This window comes from Embiotoca jacksoni, unplaced genomic scaffold (genome assembly GCF_022577435.1).
Source record: "Embiotoca jacksoni isolate LCO1_2020_lvr unplaced genomic scaffold, fEmbJac1.0.p SCAF_1, whole genome shotgun sequence".
Taxonomy (NCBI): Eukaryota; Metazoa; Chordata; class Actinopteri; family Embiotocidae; genus Embiotoca; species Embiotoca jacksoni.
In genome coordinates this window covers 22,617,956-22,631,425 of record NW_027185229.1, presented here as the reverse complement: position 1 = coordinate 22,631,425, position 13,470 = coordinate 22,617,956, and the positions used below count along the sequence as shown (strand labels likewise).

General features: G+C 40.5%; 1 protein-coding gene across 2 annotated transcripts in view; it reads right to left on the bottom strand.

Moving 5' to 3' along the window:
• Positions 1-13,470, bottom strand: part of asic1b (acid-sensing (proton-gated) ion channel 1b) — a 148,392-nt gene that overhangs the window by 42,218 nt on the left and 92,704 nt on the right. The window contains exon 1 of one of the 2 annotated variants that reach the window (XM_069147924.1): positions 4,623-5,294. The exons of the other annotated variant lie outside the window; for it this stretch is intronic. Coding sequence (XP_069004025.1) covers positions 4,623-5,294 — 672 coding nt within the window. Of the gene's footprint in view, positions 1-4,622; positions 5,295-13,470 lie in introns of those variants that run through there. 2 annotated transcript variants of the gene reach the window in all.

Sequence of the window (13,470 nt, the reverse complement as noted above, 5' to 3'; positions counted from 1 at the left end):
TGGCCCTGTGCTGTCGCCTCATTGAAGGGAGGATGCATTTCAGCAGCTTTACAAACTGTGATGACCACTTTCAGACTGGGCCTATTTTTGTGCTTAGTCAAACTACTTCCATTACCTCAAGTTTGAAATCCATTATTGTTGGTTTAATTTGCTCACACAATTGCTCACTATTGCGCAGCAGAGAGAGAGAGAGAAACAATTAAACCAACACTTGAACACGCTGCACACACTGATGAGGCCTTGCTTATTGCTCTAATCAGATACGTGTAGTTCAGCAGTACCTCTGTGTTGTTGTGCTCGTATCTCTTGATGGATCTCTCTTTCAAACAAACTAATGAAACAGCAATAATTGGACATAGCTCAAACTCAAAACAACGCCATATCAAATAAATGAAGGAGAAATTGCCACACATTATAGAATAGACCCACAAAAATCTATTTCCATTTGAAGAAGTGACAGGTTCATTTGCCTAATTGGTCCATGTGTAGAGTAACTGTTGCTCCACAAGAACAAATCGTATCCAGCACACATTCGGTTTTGGCAGTAAGTCTTTGTTGGAGGAACACACATTAAAATCGACAGCACTCTTCTTTTTTTTTATGAAGATAATTTACATACTAAGGTCTAATTTACTATGACATGCTTGAAGATAATTACATCCTACTTTCACTGATACAATCTTTTCCTCATGGCTGATTAAAAGAGGTGCTGAACCATAACAAGTATTTACAGCTCAGAGCCAGATGGCAAGGCCAGTTCTGGCATTTCCTTTCTCTAAAAATATTTCCTCACAATTTTTCTGCCTATGTGTCTGTCTGTGAGAGATTGAGCTCGGGCTACACAGACTGATGCTCTTGAGGAGACAGAAGAAGGGCGTAACCAGAGCCACTGGCTTATTCTGTTGACAATGCTGAGCTTGGGAGAAAGTCAAGCTGTATCTAATGGGAAGGGGGTGGAGCAGGAAGCAGGGATTTAGATCAGTGCTCTGAGGGGGGCTCACATTCTGCTCCGGGTCAGAAATGCTGTAACCTGAACGGTCTCTTTGCAGGGCACTAGCAGAGCTTCACTATTGACCGAGCCCTTAGCTGGAGCTCACTGCAGCAAACACACACACACACAAACATGCTGAAGCCTACACATGCACAAACAGCAGAGCGATGGTGGACAGACAGAGACTGGGAATGGACAGAAAGCCCCAGAGACTGAGGGAGACAGAAAGCAATCAATCAGTTCACCTCCCCTTCTCAATACACCAGCAGTGGAGTCAGTGGGGCCATTAGTGGCTCTTTAGCTGATATAATAAACAGGCAGTAGCAGCGGTTCAGGGACCACTGGCGCTGCCAATTGCCACATTACACAAAATAAATACACTCTATTGATTTGCTGCTCAGAAGAAAAGGAAAACAGAAATGTATTTGTGCATGTTGTTTAGTGAGTGAGCCTGCTCTAGACAGAACCAAGGGCATAGCAAATGTGTTATCGATTATGCCAGTCTCTTTGTTTTGGATGTGGGATTTGCAAACCTGAAACGCGACAGTTTTCCCCAACTTATCTCATCTGTGTCTATCACACTGTGCAGATGAATTGCAAAAGATGCCCTTCTGAATTGATGAGCAAAAATGATGCAAACTACGCTCCCTTCACGTAAAATATTGTAACATGCTATTATATAATCATTGTTAAAACGGTTATACGCACACGCACACACCCACCCACACACAGTATATAGATATGGGCTTCCTAAAAAAGCTGTTTTTTTTAGCAGTAGTTCATGTCTTACGGAGGATATTTTCCTAAAATAACACGTTATAAAACCTGTTTTTGAACACGGTCAAAGCAACACTGAACATATTAAATTTTCAAAGCATCTGCTTTAGAAACAGCAAAAAAAAAAAGCATTGGTTTATAATTGCTGCTTGGAGGTATAAAAGCTGAAGGAACAGTCAATGATTATATTAGTGGGATGCTGTAATGCAGAAGGGTTCAAGCTAGACTGGCAATGGCTATAATTAGTACTATTAAACCTGACAGAGAAATGATTACTTGTCACCTGTGTAAACCAGGTCTTTAAGCTTCCAGCAGCAACAACTATATGGGAAACCTGCTGCTGTGCACAAACCATTTCACTCAAAAACAACACAAAATATAGCTGCAAGCTATATCTGTGTCTGAGCAAAATTGTTAACAAGTTGGACTCGTCTAGCAGGGGAATTCAAACAATGAACCTTCGGATCCCCAGAGAAGGTGACTTACATAACCATCTGGTAAGTTGAGGAAATGACATGTGCGAAGAGGGGTACTTTTTTTTTGTTTACATTTGGAATGCATCAAAAAAAAAAATCTAAATAGTGGTGATAAAACTCTGAAAACAATTCACATATCATTCTGATGATGTCAGGTCTCTGAGACTGTAGTGATCTAGTTACTGGTACCCGTGTTTACATTCTAGTCAGCAGGTCTCTCAAAGTGTTGCTTTACTAAAGTTTAGGAAACTTGCTTTTCCAAGGAAGTACATTTGCATTATGTTTTTGCATTGGTCCCAAACCTTTTTGGATACTGTGTAAATGTCCAAATTGTTCAGTACATGTACATGGCTGAAAGAGTGTTGACTGATGTTTGGTGGAGGTGAACCTGACGTGATAATCTGCTGTACCTTTGCACTTCTCCTGGGTGAGTTAATTCATATTTTGGATACAAATGGAGGGGATTACTTGAGAGAGTGTATACCTTCACTATATATGGCAGTAAAATCCGTCATTGAATAAAACCTTCCTCTCATGCTAATAAAATGGCAGACTGAACTGAAGTTAGAGTACTGTTTTTTCTTTAAAAGCATATTAACAGAGATTGACAGCTGGCTCAAGGACTTTGGCTGTATAAGCAATTTTTTTCTATTTATGATACTGAATTTTAAATAAAGATATGTTGAGTAAGATCCACAGTATATTCTGCTGTCAAACCACTATACTGCTCTCTGTTTTTACGCTTGTACTAAGTCATAATGTCTGTTGGTGTCAACAAGCACATTGATTTCCCTTGCGGTGACGGTTCTGCATTGTGCAAATGATTCGCTTTCACTGAAAGACCATTCATTTCATCTTGACTGCACACACTGGACTAAAAAACTCAGACTTTAATTATTTGCCGTGGTGTAATAAAACATGTTCACAGCTCTCCTTATTATTATATCCCCCTTCACCTTCACATGCTCATCATCCAAGAACCTCATTTCACAATGGATTGTGAGCTCTGATTGACAGGATGCAGCCCTGTATAACTCTCTAACCTCATAACGCCAGAGCTGCTTTCAGTGTTGATGATGTTAAACCCTAAATTAAAAATCAACTGTTCAGACAGGTTTTAAAAATTAGTTTATGTGAAGTCACTCTGCTTCTCTCTTTTGACTCTTCCCTGTATCAGGTAAATTAATTAGTCTGTGACATTTTACATAAATACAGTTAAAGTACTGTGAAAGACTGATGATCTAATTGATTAAATCCTACATCTGTAAATAATGATCATTTTCAATATTAATAATAAAAATCCTCCTTGTCAACAATTCAAATGTTCTGACATTTAACAAGCAATATCCAGTGATTTTTTTTAAAGATCAATTTGTTAATAAAGATTAAACAGGTAATTATTTAGGCACCAGTAGCTAGTATTATAAATACAACTTACGCTACTGCCATTTTCATTTTTCTTCTGCTAATATGTCAACAAATGAAACAAACTGCACATTAACAAATGCATCATGTTGTTATCAGGTCATTTAAAATGGGAAAAGTGTGTCAAGTACATGTATTTACACGCTGATGTAATTGCGTCTCATGTAACTCAAGTACATCCATTAGCAGTCCAGACATATCTATCCATAACTATGCAAAGGTCAGAAAAAAATCAATAGACCGATAGCTGGCTTTTGTCAACACGACTTGGCAGTTCAGTATTCAATTCGTATGCTATCTGATGTGCACACTCAAGGGAAGACAAAGGGCAGCAGACACAAAACTAGAAATACCAAACAATTAGGGAATGTGAGACTAGCAAGAGGCTGCCCTGACGTCTCCTCTCGGCAACACAAAGATGCCCTTAGTGTCTGTTTAATTCAGTAACAACAGCTGTATGCCAAGTATGCTACTTAAAGTAATGTGAACTGCTTATGTCTGCTCTTTTTTTAAAAAAATTATTTACAATGGACTTCCGTTTGAGCAGCAATGTTGACTGAAAAAACATTTGTATTTACAGCAATAATTAAATTACCTCACAGCAATAAATAAATAAACACTTTCTTCTCTCTTATTAATTTTACACTACATTCTCCTCAATGACAACCGCTGTCCTGGCATTGGAGTTTTCAGCTATGGGGTTGTCTGAAGGTCTTATTTTATAACAATGAACACCAAATGATGAAATCCAGCCGCCTTTCAGTCTACATTTTTGGGGCCATATTTCAATTCAAGATCCCCATATACAATATTACCAGTCAATTAAACTAAAATCTACTAAATGTATATATAACTCCTCCTGAATATGTGAAATACAATCTTGCTTGCTTGTCAAAAATATTAAACATTTGAAATTATTTAAAAAAATATGTCTCGCTGTGGGGAAAACTTACCTCATAAAAGTTCTCAGGACCACACTCTAAACCTCTGAAGCTACAGTCCAGCATTATGTCCTCTATGCGGTGTCGAGTGCGGCTGTAGAACTCGTCCAGGCTGAAGCGGGAGCCTGGCGGGCGGTCCGGCTCGGGAGCAAGTGGAAACCCCGGTGCCATTCCTTCTTCGAAGCCCAGTAGAGGGCCCATGAAAATCAGGTCGCTGTAGCTCATTTGAGACTTCCGGACAAAGTTGTAGTTACAGATGGTAACAGCAGGAAAGGTCATATTGTTGGCGACTCTTTCATCCAGCATGGTGATGTAATCATATTGCAGAAAGTACATCACCCTGCCAGCTATCTGGTACAAGAAAGCGGACAAGGCCATGGTGAAGACCACCGCCCATATACCCTGCCGAATACCAAACTTCTTGTCCTCTACGAACACGTGGTTGGCTCCATGGAGCGAGCAACCACTACAGAAAGCGGCCAGGTCGTCCACCTCGGTGACGTTGTCCTCTTCGTCAGTGTAATCATCCACCTGACTACACCCATCCAGGTAGTCTTGAGAGTCGCCGTCATCATAATTCTTCTTAACACGCTTATAGTGGTCATCAAAACCGTCTTTACCGTACCCTCTGCCGGGTTCGTCATCGGGAGAAAAGGAGATGGTGCACATGATCCGGACCGGCATGGTGACAGGAATAAATGAATAACGCGTATAAATAAGACAGCAATTTAAAGCCAGATGTCCAGTCCACAAGGAGTCCAAAATCCTGAAGCGACGGTATCATTCAAGAAGAGAGGTGGTTGTAAGCTTGTTCCAATCGGGCATCAGATCAGCCAAAATATTCCCAGAGTTCAGTCAGACAAAAAGAAACATCTAAAGCTGGCCCTTGAAGTGAAGCGTCAATCGAAATACAGAGCTAATCAAACACATATCGTCCCACACAAAGTCAAAACATCTTCTGAAGCAAAGAGCACAGGCTGAAACGCAAACCACACACCAGCAATTCACATCTACTCTAAGATGAAGTGAGATGCATTGCCTGGGTTTTGTCCTTGTGTCTTGGGGGCAGATCCATCCCTTGGAGCAATTTCGAAAGAGAGAACAAGAAGAAGAAGAAGAAGAAGAAGAAGAAGAATAAGAAGAGAACGAGTGGGAGGGGGAAAGAAGGTGAGGCCATGAAGAGTATAGGACATAGAATACTCCCGCAGGGCCCAGCTACAGGTCACCGTGCTGAGGCAGAGTTTCACCATTTACAGGAAAAAAAACAAACTAGGCTTGACGCAGTGTTAGAGAGAAAATGTAAGAGCTGATGTACAGTTGCAAAAATTTCTGGTAAATTTCTGCTGATTTCACTGTTCAGATTGACCTCACTTCTCCCCTTAAAATAAAATGATCTCAGCACAGTTGTGTAATCAAATGCAAAATAATACCTAGGTGTTACTGAAATGGCTCAAGGAGAGCGAGGATTCACACACTGGAATGTACAATGCAATCTTACAAGCAGAGGTTTCACTGCAAGATGAGTTTTAAACCAAAGAGAGATCAAAGATCACAAGGAACAACGGCAAATAAGATCCTTTAGGAATTTCCTGAGAGAGGAAGCATTTAGTTCATGTGTGATGCCGAAATGAGTTATTACAGCGAAAATACAGAGGAGAGGAGTCAAGGAATTTAATCAAGACTTCCATTTGCTCATTGTTATTTCAATCTAATGGCTCACATTATCAACAGATCTTCCTCAAATTACAAACCCCCACATTGCTGCGAGCAGTTCTTTGGAAAGCAGATTAACTGAAAGCAAATATGTACAGGTAGTGGAGGAAATAAAAAAAAAAAAACGCTCTTCAGTGGAGGCTCTCATTATTGAATGTGGAGATAAATGCAGATTCCCAGAGGTGGTGTTGGTTGTGATATGAAAAGGAAATGTATGAGACTAATCCATCTGCATCGATCCACCTCCATTAGACAGCAGAGATTATTTTCCGAAACATGATGGTGCCAGAAAATGAAACGTTAGCTGTCTTTAGAGGGCTGACAGCTCTCTTTACAATAAAAACCTCCAGCTAATGATACCACACGATACCTCGGAGGAGCAGCCACATTAAACCTGTAAAACCCATGGAAAACACATTACCCACACCGATCCATTGCGTTGAGCTTTTAAACCATAACAACCTGTGCCTGTGTGTTTTCATCAAGAAATATCAAATGAGACGGTGAGAAAGGCAGCAGACTTGGTTAATATGTGTTTAGCTGTGTTTTGTGATGAACTATCACACAGAAAAAAAACTGCTGATGAAGGAGCTGTGGCCTGGCCGTAATCATGCATCAATCTGGAAGCTTGCTTAACAGCAGTGCCTGATGGCCTGCCGTTCTTGAATATTTATTAGTGATCACAAGATAGCCTCTGGCATCCATTCTGACCTAACAAGAAGGTCACGGAGCTCCCTCAGCTGCAGTCCTGAGACTTTCAGAGAGGTGCTGCTGCATGAATATTCACACATGCTAACATCTTAGATTTGGCACAAGATGGTAAGTTGTGAAACTGCTGTGGAGAAAATTAAACGGTTCAAAGCAGTGCAATGACCCTCTGAATAAAACAAGTTGATTAGGTCCATGTCCTTTGTGCTAGAATTTCCTAATTACCACGTCAGTGTGGATATATTGATGCACATGGGGTTGCAATAAATCTGTTTGTTTTGGCCGCTATGGTCTTCTGGAAACAAATAAATCCAAAAAACATGGTTATCTTGCGCCACTTTTCCCCATTTGTCTTTCCTTTTATGTCCTTTCATCTCTTGGTCGTTACTCTTTGCTTTCAAATTCATGTTCACTCCTCCTCAGCATGCTTGTTGATATCCACAAGGGGGCAACAGCAGCACATACAATCCTGTAGCCTTTTCTCAGGGCTGAAATTGCCACAAAGTATCAAAGGATGTGACAGGGAACATTTTGTGAGAGTGAAGATGCCAAATGTGAAGACAAAAGTGCTCTCTTTTGTTTTTACTATCTATTTTGTATAAATACTGTCTCATGAGCTGAGGAGAATCATATGGTTTCAGCCTTATGATGTTGCAACTTTAACAACTGGAGAGCATCACCAAAATATAAATTGATGGAGCAGCTGGACTGTAGAACAGTTGAGCTGAAGAGAAAAGGGAGAACAAGCCATAAATTACAAACAGTTAAACAGCTATTGATTTTTTGAACTCACTGAAGATAGCTCTAGGCTTTTAAAACAACAGCAAATGGTCCACCTTTTGAACCAGAAATGTGAAGTCACCCTTGTAAAATTACCCTGAAAGAATTAAACAGCTACAACACTTATGTCTTGATAGTGACATTAAGGATCCCTTGGTTAGCTGCTGACCAATAATAGGTCCCTGATTCAAAATCTGACTTGTGTTGCATGTTGTTCCTGTTATATTTCACAAGAGAGTGCACACAAATACACAACACAGGGGGCAAAAGGCACAAGCATCCAATAACTTAACTGAAAAAGCCAGAATCAAAACAGGATTGAGCACCGTCATACAAACTGGCTACGACAACACAGAGAGCTGGTTGGGGTAATATCCAAGAAGGCCAAGGAACAAAACTGGAAGAAGAAACATAAACTAGAGCAAAATTCGATTAACTAATATCTTCCTCCAGAACAGAGACCACAAACAGGCATGGAACACAGATGCGGGAATAAAAACAAGGGACAGACATAAAAAAAAAATGGACACAAAGGGAAACAGACAGACTGAATACATAGTGGAAAAGTGGACAATCTGAACACAGCATAGAACAGGAGCACAATGAGGGACAGCTGAAACTAGTCAGGGTAGAGAAAATAATCACACAAGGATAGAAAGTGAAGTAAACGACGAAACGTGTGAGAATTACGAGATAAAACAGGAAACACTAAAGAAAAGGAAACTTAGAAAGTAGAAAAGACAGAAGGCATGACAGAGACCTTAACTTTCCAAAAAAATACACTTAACTGTTAAAACATTATCTTAAGAAAGTCTGTATTGGACCTTTCAGCTTTCTGGGAAGGTATGTTTGTTTCCACGGTTAAACTCAAAGCTCAGAGAAAACTAGGAATACAAAACATAAACAAACATTTTCATACACTTTTGCATCAGGTCAAAAGGTGGCAGTGTTGTGATGTTGAGTGTCCACAGTAGGAGCTACAGTTTCCACCCTTGGGGCCGGGATTTCAGCAAGGCCATGCATTTCACCATGGTCAGAGTGAGAAGAGCGCAGGGCAGATGAGACGAGAGGTTTAACGCTCCCTTTCAAGTCCCTCTCACCAGCTCCATTTACAGCTAGGATCGACCTGCGTTGCCATGGATACATCCTGGCCGTCAGCAAGAGAGGATGCACAAAGCCCATTACTCAGAGCATGCACGCAGTCGCACACGTACACACATGGGACACGTATACACACACGCCAACAAACACACTGAGGAAAAACAGAAGCAGAAAAAAAACCGGACGTGAAAGTATCTACTTTCTTTTTCCTTTACACACACGGACTGAATGGATGCTTCATGCTTTCAGATAATTTATGTATAGCTCAAAAAAATCGGACTTGAGTTCGGATCTGAAGCGAGGAGAGGGAAGTCAAGATGACAAAATAAAGATATCACAAAATAGAGCTGACACACCGAGGCAATAATATTACTTGCTCCGAGGCCGTGTTCAATCAATAGTCTGGGATTCGTATTCTTAACTTATTGTGGGATTCAATGGATCCAACCTGCGCAGGAAAAAACGAGTGAGTAAACAAGAACTGAGCTCGTCCATTCCCAGAAGATGTTGTGGTTGAATGAGGCGGAAGGCCAATGGCAATGAAGCTGTTCTCCGAAACACAATATTCCGTCTTCACCTTTCAACAGAGGCCCCTGCTATCTGAAACACAGACGCTCTCCTGCTGGGAGGAAACAACACGGAGAGACCAGTGACCTATTTTTTGTAAGTGAGTTGTTGTGGCTAAACAGCACAAGTCTCATTTTAAAGAAGTCCAGAGGTGACGAGCAACTTCATGACCACTATCGCCTGTTGAGAAAAACATTTCTGTGATAATCAGATACAGTTTGCCTCACAATGGAAGACAATATAGTGGAGTCGTGCTTTTGGGGAATAGGGGGTTTTAACATACTTGTCTCAGGAGGCCAGCTCTTGGTGCTGCCAGTCAAGCTACTTCACGACATATCTATAGGCTAATGGAAATATCTCTCTATATAGTGACACCAAAAAAAAGTTAAAAACGTGTTGGTGTCTCCTGTCAAAGGAGGAAAAACTTAATCTAAAAGAATTTGAACAGTTGGATGAGTGACAAGTTAAAAAATGACTAGCGGCAAAGGACAATTTTAACCAAGTGAATAAAATATGAACCAGCATGATGCATAACCTTTTTGTGTAAATGACGTCAATGATCAAACCTTTTTCCATTCCACTGTTTGCAGATTATGCGGCACAAATATCCCAGGTCTGTTTGTGTATGTTGGCTCTGCAGCTCTCGTCTTACATAAATGTTTAGTGTCACTGAAGTCATTTCAAGCTTAGTTTTTTTGACACCGTGGATAGAACATTTTAAATAGGTCGGTTATGATACAGATATCAGGTGAAAGCACTCAATGATACGTTTGAAATATAACCGTGTTTACTTTAAACCTCCCTGCGTACTCAGAAACATAACGGCACCAGGCCAGCTCCTTTAAACCTGACTTTGTCTGGCAGGTTCACTGACGGTCCAATGTGGTGGCTGATAAACTTGATTTAGAGAAAAATCATTCAAAACCAAGAACTGCTGCTTTTCTATCTACTGTGGGTTGTGGTTGTACATTCAGCATGCAGACGTCTGCGGCTGGAGACCAATCTCACTCTCACATAGACATTTGTATTTGAAAGTTGTTTCAGCATCAGGAAATTTCAGCCTGCCTTGAATATCAGTACACCTCCACACCCATCAATATCGGTAACCGTAAAAAGTGGACGAATCGGCTGTAACACAAGTCAGAGGTTTCTGAATTAATACGTGTAAAAAAAATTTAAAAAAAAAAGAAGAAAAAGACACTTTGTAAAAAAGCATGTCTGGAATCAAACAACTGCTTTTACTTCCCCACTTCAACGACAAACAAGATACAGAGGCTTGTAAAAGCAAACTTTATTCTGTTATCTATGATTAGTATAAAAGGAAGGACTAGAAAAGTTGTTGAAATTCTTATTAAACCTTTAGGTTTATATTCTTTTGATTTGATTGTTGTTTTCTCATGTTAACGATGTTCCTTTTTTGTTTGTTTTTATTGTTTATATCTTTTATTATGTTTCCTTTTCATGTTCGATAAGTTTATTTCTACTGCTACCACCACAAAGCTTGTTTCTATCGGTGACAAAATATACAGTCATTCATTTACATATCTAGGAGGTTTTTTTTCACGCTCCAAACATGTGAGCTGCTCCAACAAATAAAAGAGTGAAGCGGGTGAAACAGCATGATGTGTGAGACGGAACCGTGGACACACGCACACACACACACACACACACACACACACACACACACACACACACACACACTGGCTAGAATGGTAGCTGCTCGTCTCTGACAGCTGTGACGAAGCTACAACACAATGCAGTTGGATGTTGTGTGCAATAGCTGAAATATAGAATCAATTCAAGCCTTCAACTGAAGATTTCTTCCTTGGGAGATTGTTATTTTCTTAACCATCACTCACTGCTGCACTTTAACCTGAGCGCCAACAATGAAGCCAAGCGGTCAACTGGCGACAACACAGGAAAAGAGAGGTCGCTGCTAAGTGAGCAGTCATCAGAGGGATTTCATTGTGATGCAGATCAAATTCAAAGACACGGGCAAATGTTTGCTCACACGAGAGCGAGTTACAGGAGGCGGTGGCCAAGCTGCATCTCAAGTGGTGCTGATATTTATGATATGCTTGAAATTCATGCAGTGGTGGGTATCTAATGATGATATGCAGCTGGTAGTGCTCAGGCAGCCCAATGCTTTTCAGTCTAAAAAACAAGACTAGAACGAAATGGACATAGAGACCAAGCAGCGTTGTTAAGGTCAGCGCAATTAGCACTGCATTGAAGTTGGAGATTGATGCCAGATGGAATTTTAGCATCAGACCCTTAGACTCAATGGAGACAACATTTGTCTGTTTTTTTTTTTTTTTTTTTTTTAAATCAATGGAAACCATGGAAACCGCAGCGTGTTCAGATCAGAGTCAAGAGCCTCTTCTTCTCTCAGGTCCTGATTGACATGTCAAATGTGAAGAGAGCTGGGTCAGAGGGCAATAATAGTCGCTCTTTGATTGGCTCTCTTTTCTGCTGCCTTACACAGTGACACTGGCACCCCTCTGGATGTGATTATCACTTACACTAACCCATTAACCCCATCGAGAGGTCCCTTCCAGCTCCTGTCTTTTCCTTTCACCTATTCTGAGCCAGCCTCCACTTGTTCTATCTCAGCTTGATTCACTCTGACTTTATCTCTTACAATTTCTCTCCTTCTCTCTGCCTTTCCCTCTCCATGTCCTTGTGTTACTAAGATGAGTACCAGAGGGGCAGCAGGCTGCCTTTTAACACAAGAGCCCAGAGGGACACCGTTATCAAGCAGAATGGTTTAAATATGTCACTTGGTGGCATTTTCATAAAGCCAATTCATCAGGGCAGTCCCAGAGTCACACAGCTTGGGGATCTCACCGCTAATATCAGCAGTGACTGAGTCTGCTCTCAGGGCCTCAGTGTGCATCATTTCATACATACCAATAAATGCCCTCCAACTCCCTTGATATGCATGCATTTATTCAGTCTACTGTAAACCCCTCAAATAGACAATAAGGTTTTCATCAGTCAGTCATCTTCCGTATACTGTATATGATAATATGTGAAAATGCTGAGGCTATGTTTTCAAAGTCCAGGGTCATTATTCCTGCTCAGCCATAATGTCTTTGTCTGTCTTATCATTACTTCTGTCTGACACAAATGCAAATAACTCGCAGGAATTACGTGATAATCGTAACATTTGCTGTATTGTTTCTCTTGCTAGATGTGCCGTATTGCTTTTTTTCAAAGTCTGTCGAAATGATGTAATATGTTCTGCGAGAAAGTCTGGTATCAGTGAATCATTTTCATTATGGTTGCTGAACAAGTGTCATTAATTTTGCACTGCTCTAAAATAAGACTTGAGTCGCTCAAAATTCAGCATAGAGTGTGACTTTGCTTCAAGTCGCACAGCGGGAGCGCTCTTGGTTTTTCTCAGATTTAAAGGCATTGGTACTGACTGAAGTTTTTTTTTTAAATCGCAAAGAGTTCGCAGGCTTGGCATGTTTTTCCTACGCACTTTAACTTCTGTGAAGTTTCATCGACAGAGTTTTTTTTTGGAAAGATGGTGGAAAAACTGCAGCCATAACTTGTTAAATACAGATTTAAAGTTGTCCTACGCTGTGTCTACATCAGAACAAAATTCTCAACCAATTTTATATCATGGAATATGTTCATGAAATTAATTATATTGATTTGAGTTTTTGGTTTTGTAGCTTGGATAGTTTTTATGATGTGCACTAGAAGGTTACTTAAAATCAAAAAGTGGCATAGATATGAGACGGCTAAATTAGCAGTTTGAGTCATGACGGTCCTGTAAACGGTGACCAGATCATGAACACCTGCTGCAGTTGATGACTCATCATCTAAGGTGATGAGAAGTGAAGCCATGACTCAGCTAAACCGTGTGGCGATTCCACTTTGTTTAAGCCGTGGCTACCTAACAGGTAGCTAACATTAGTAGCAGTTGTCTGCAGATATCATGCTAATCACCATCACTAACAGTCAAGGCATATTACTTGGC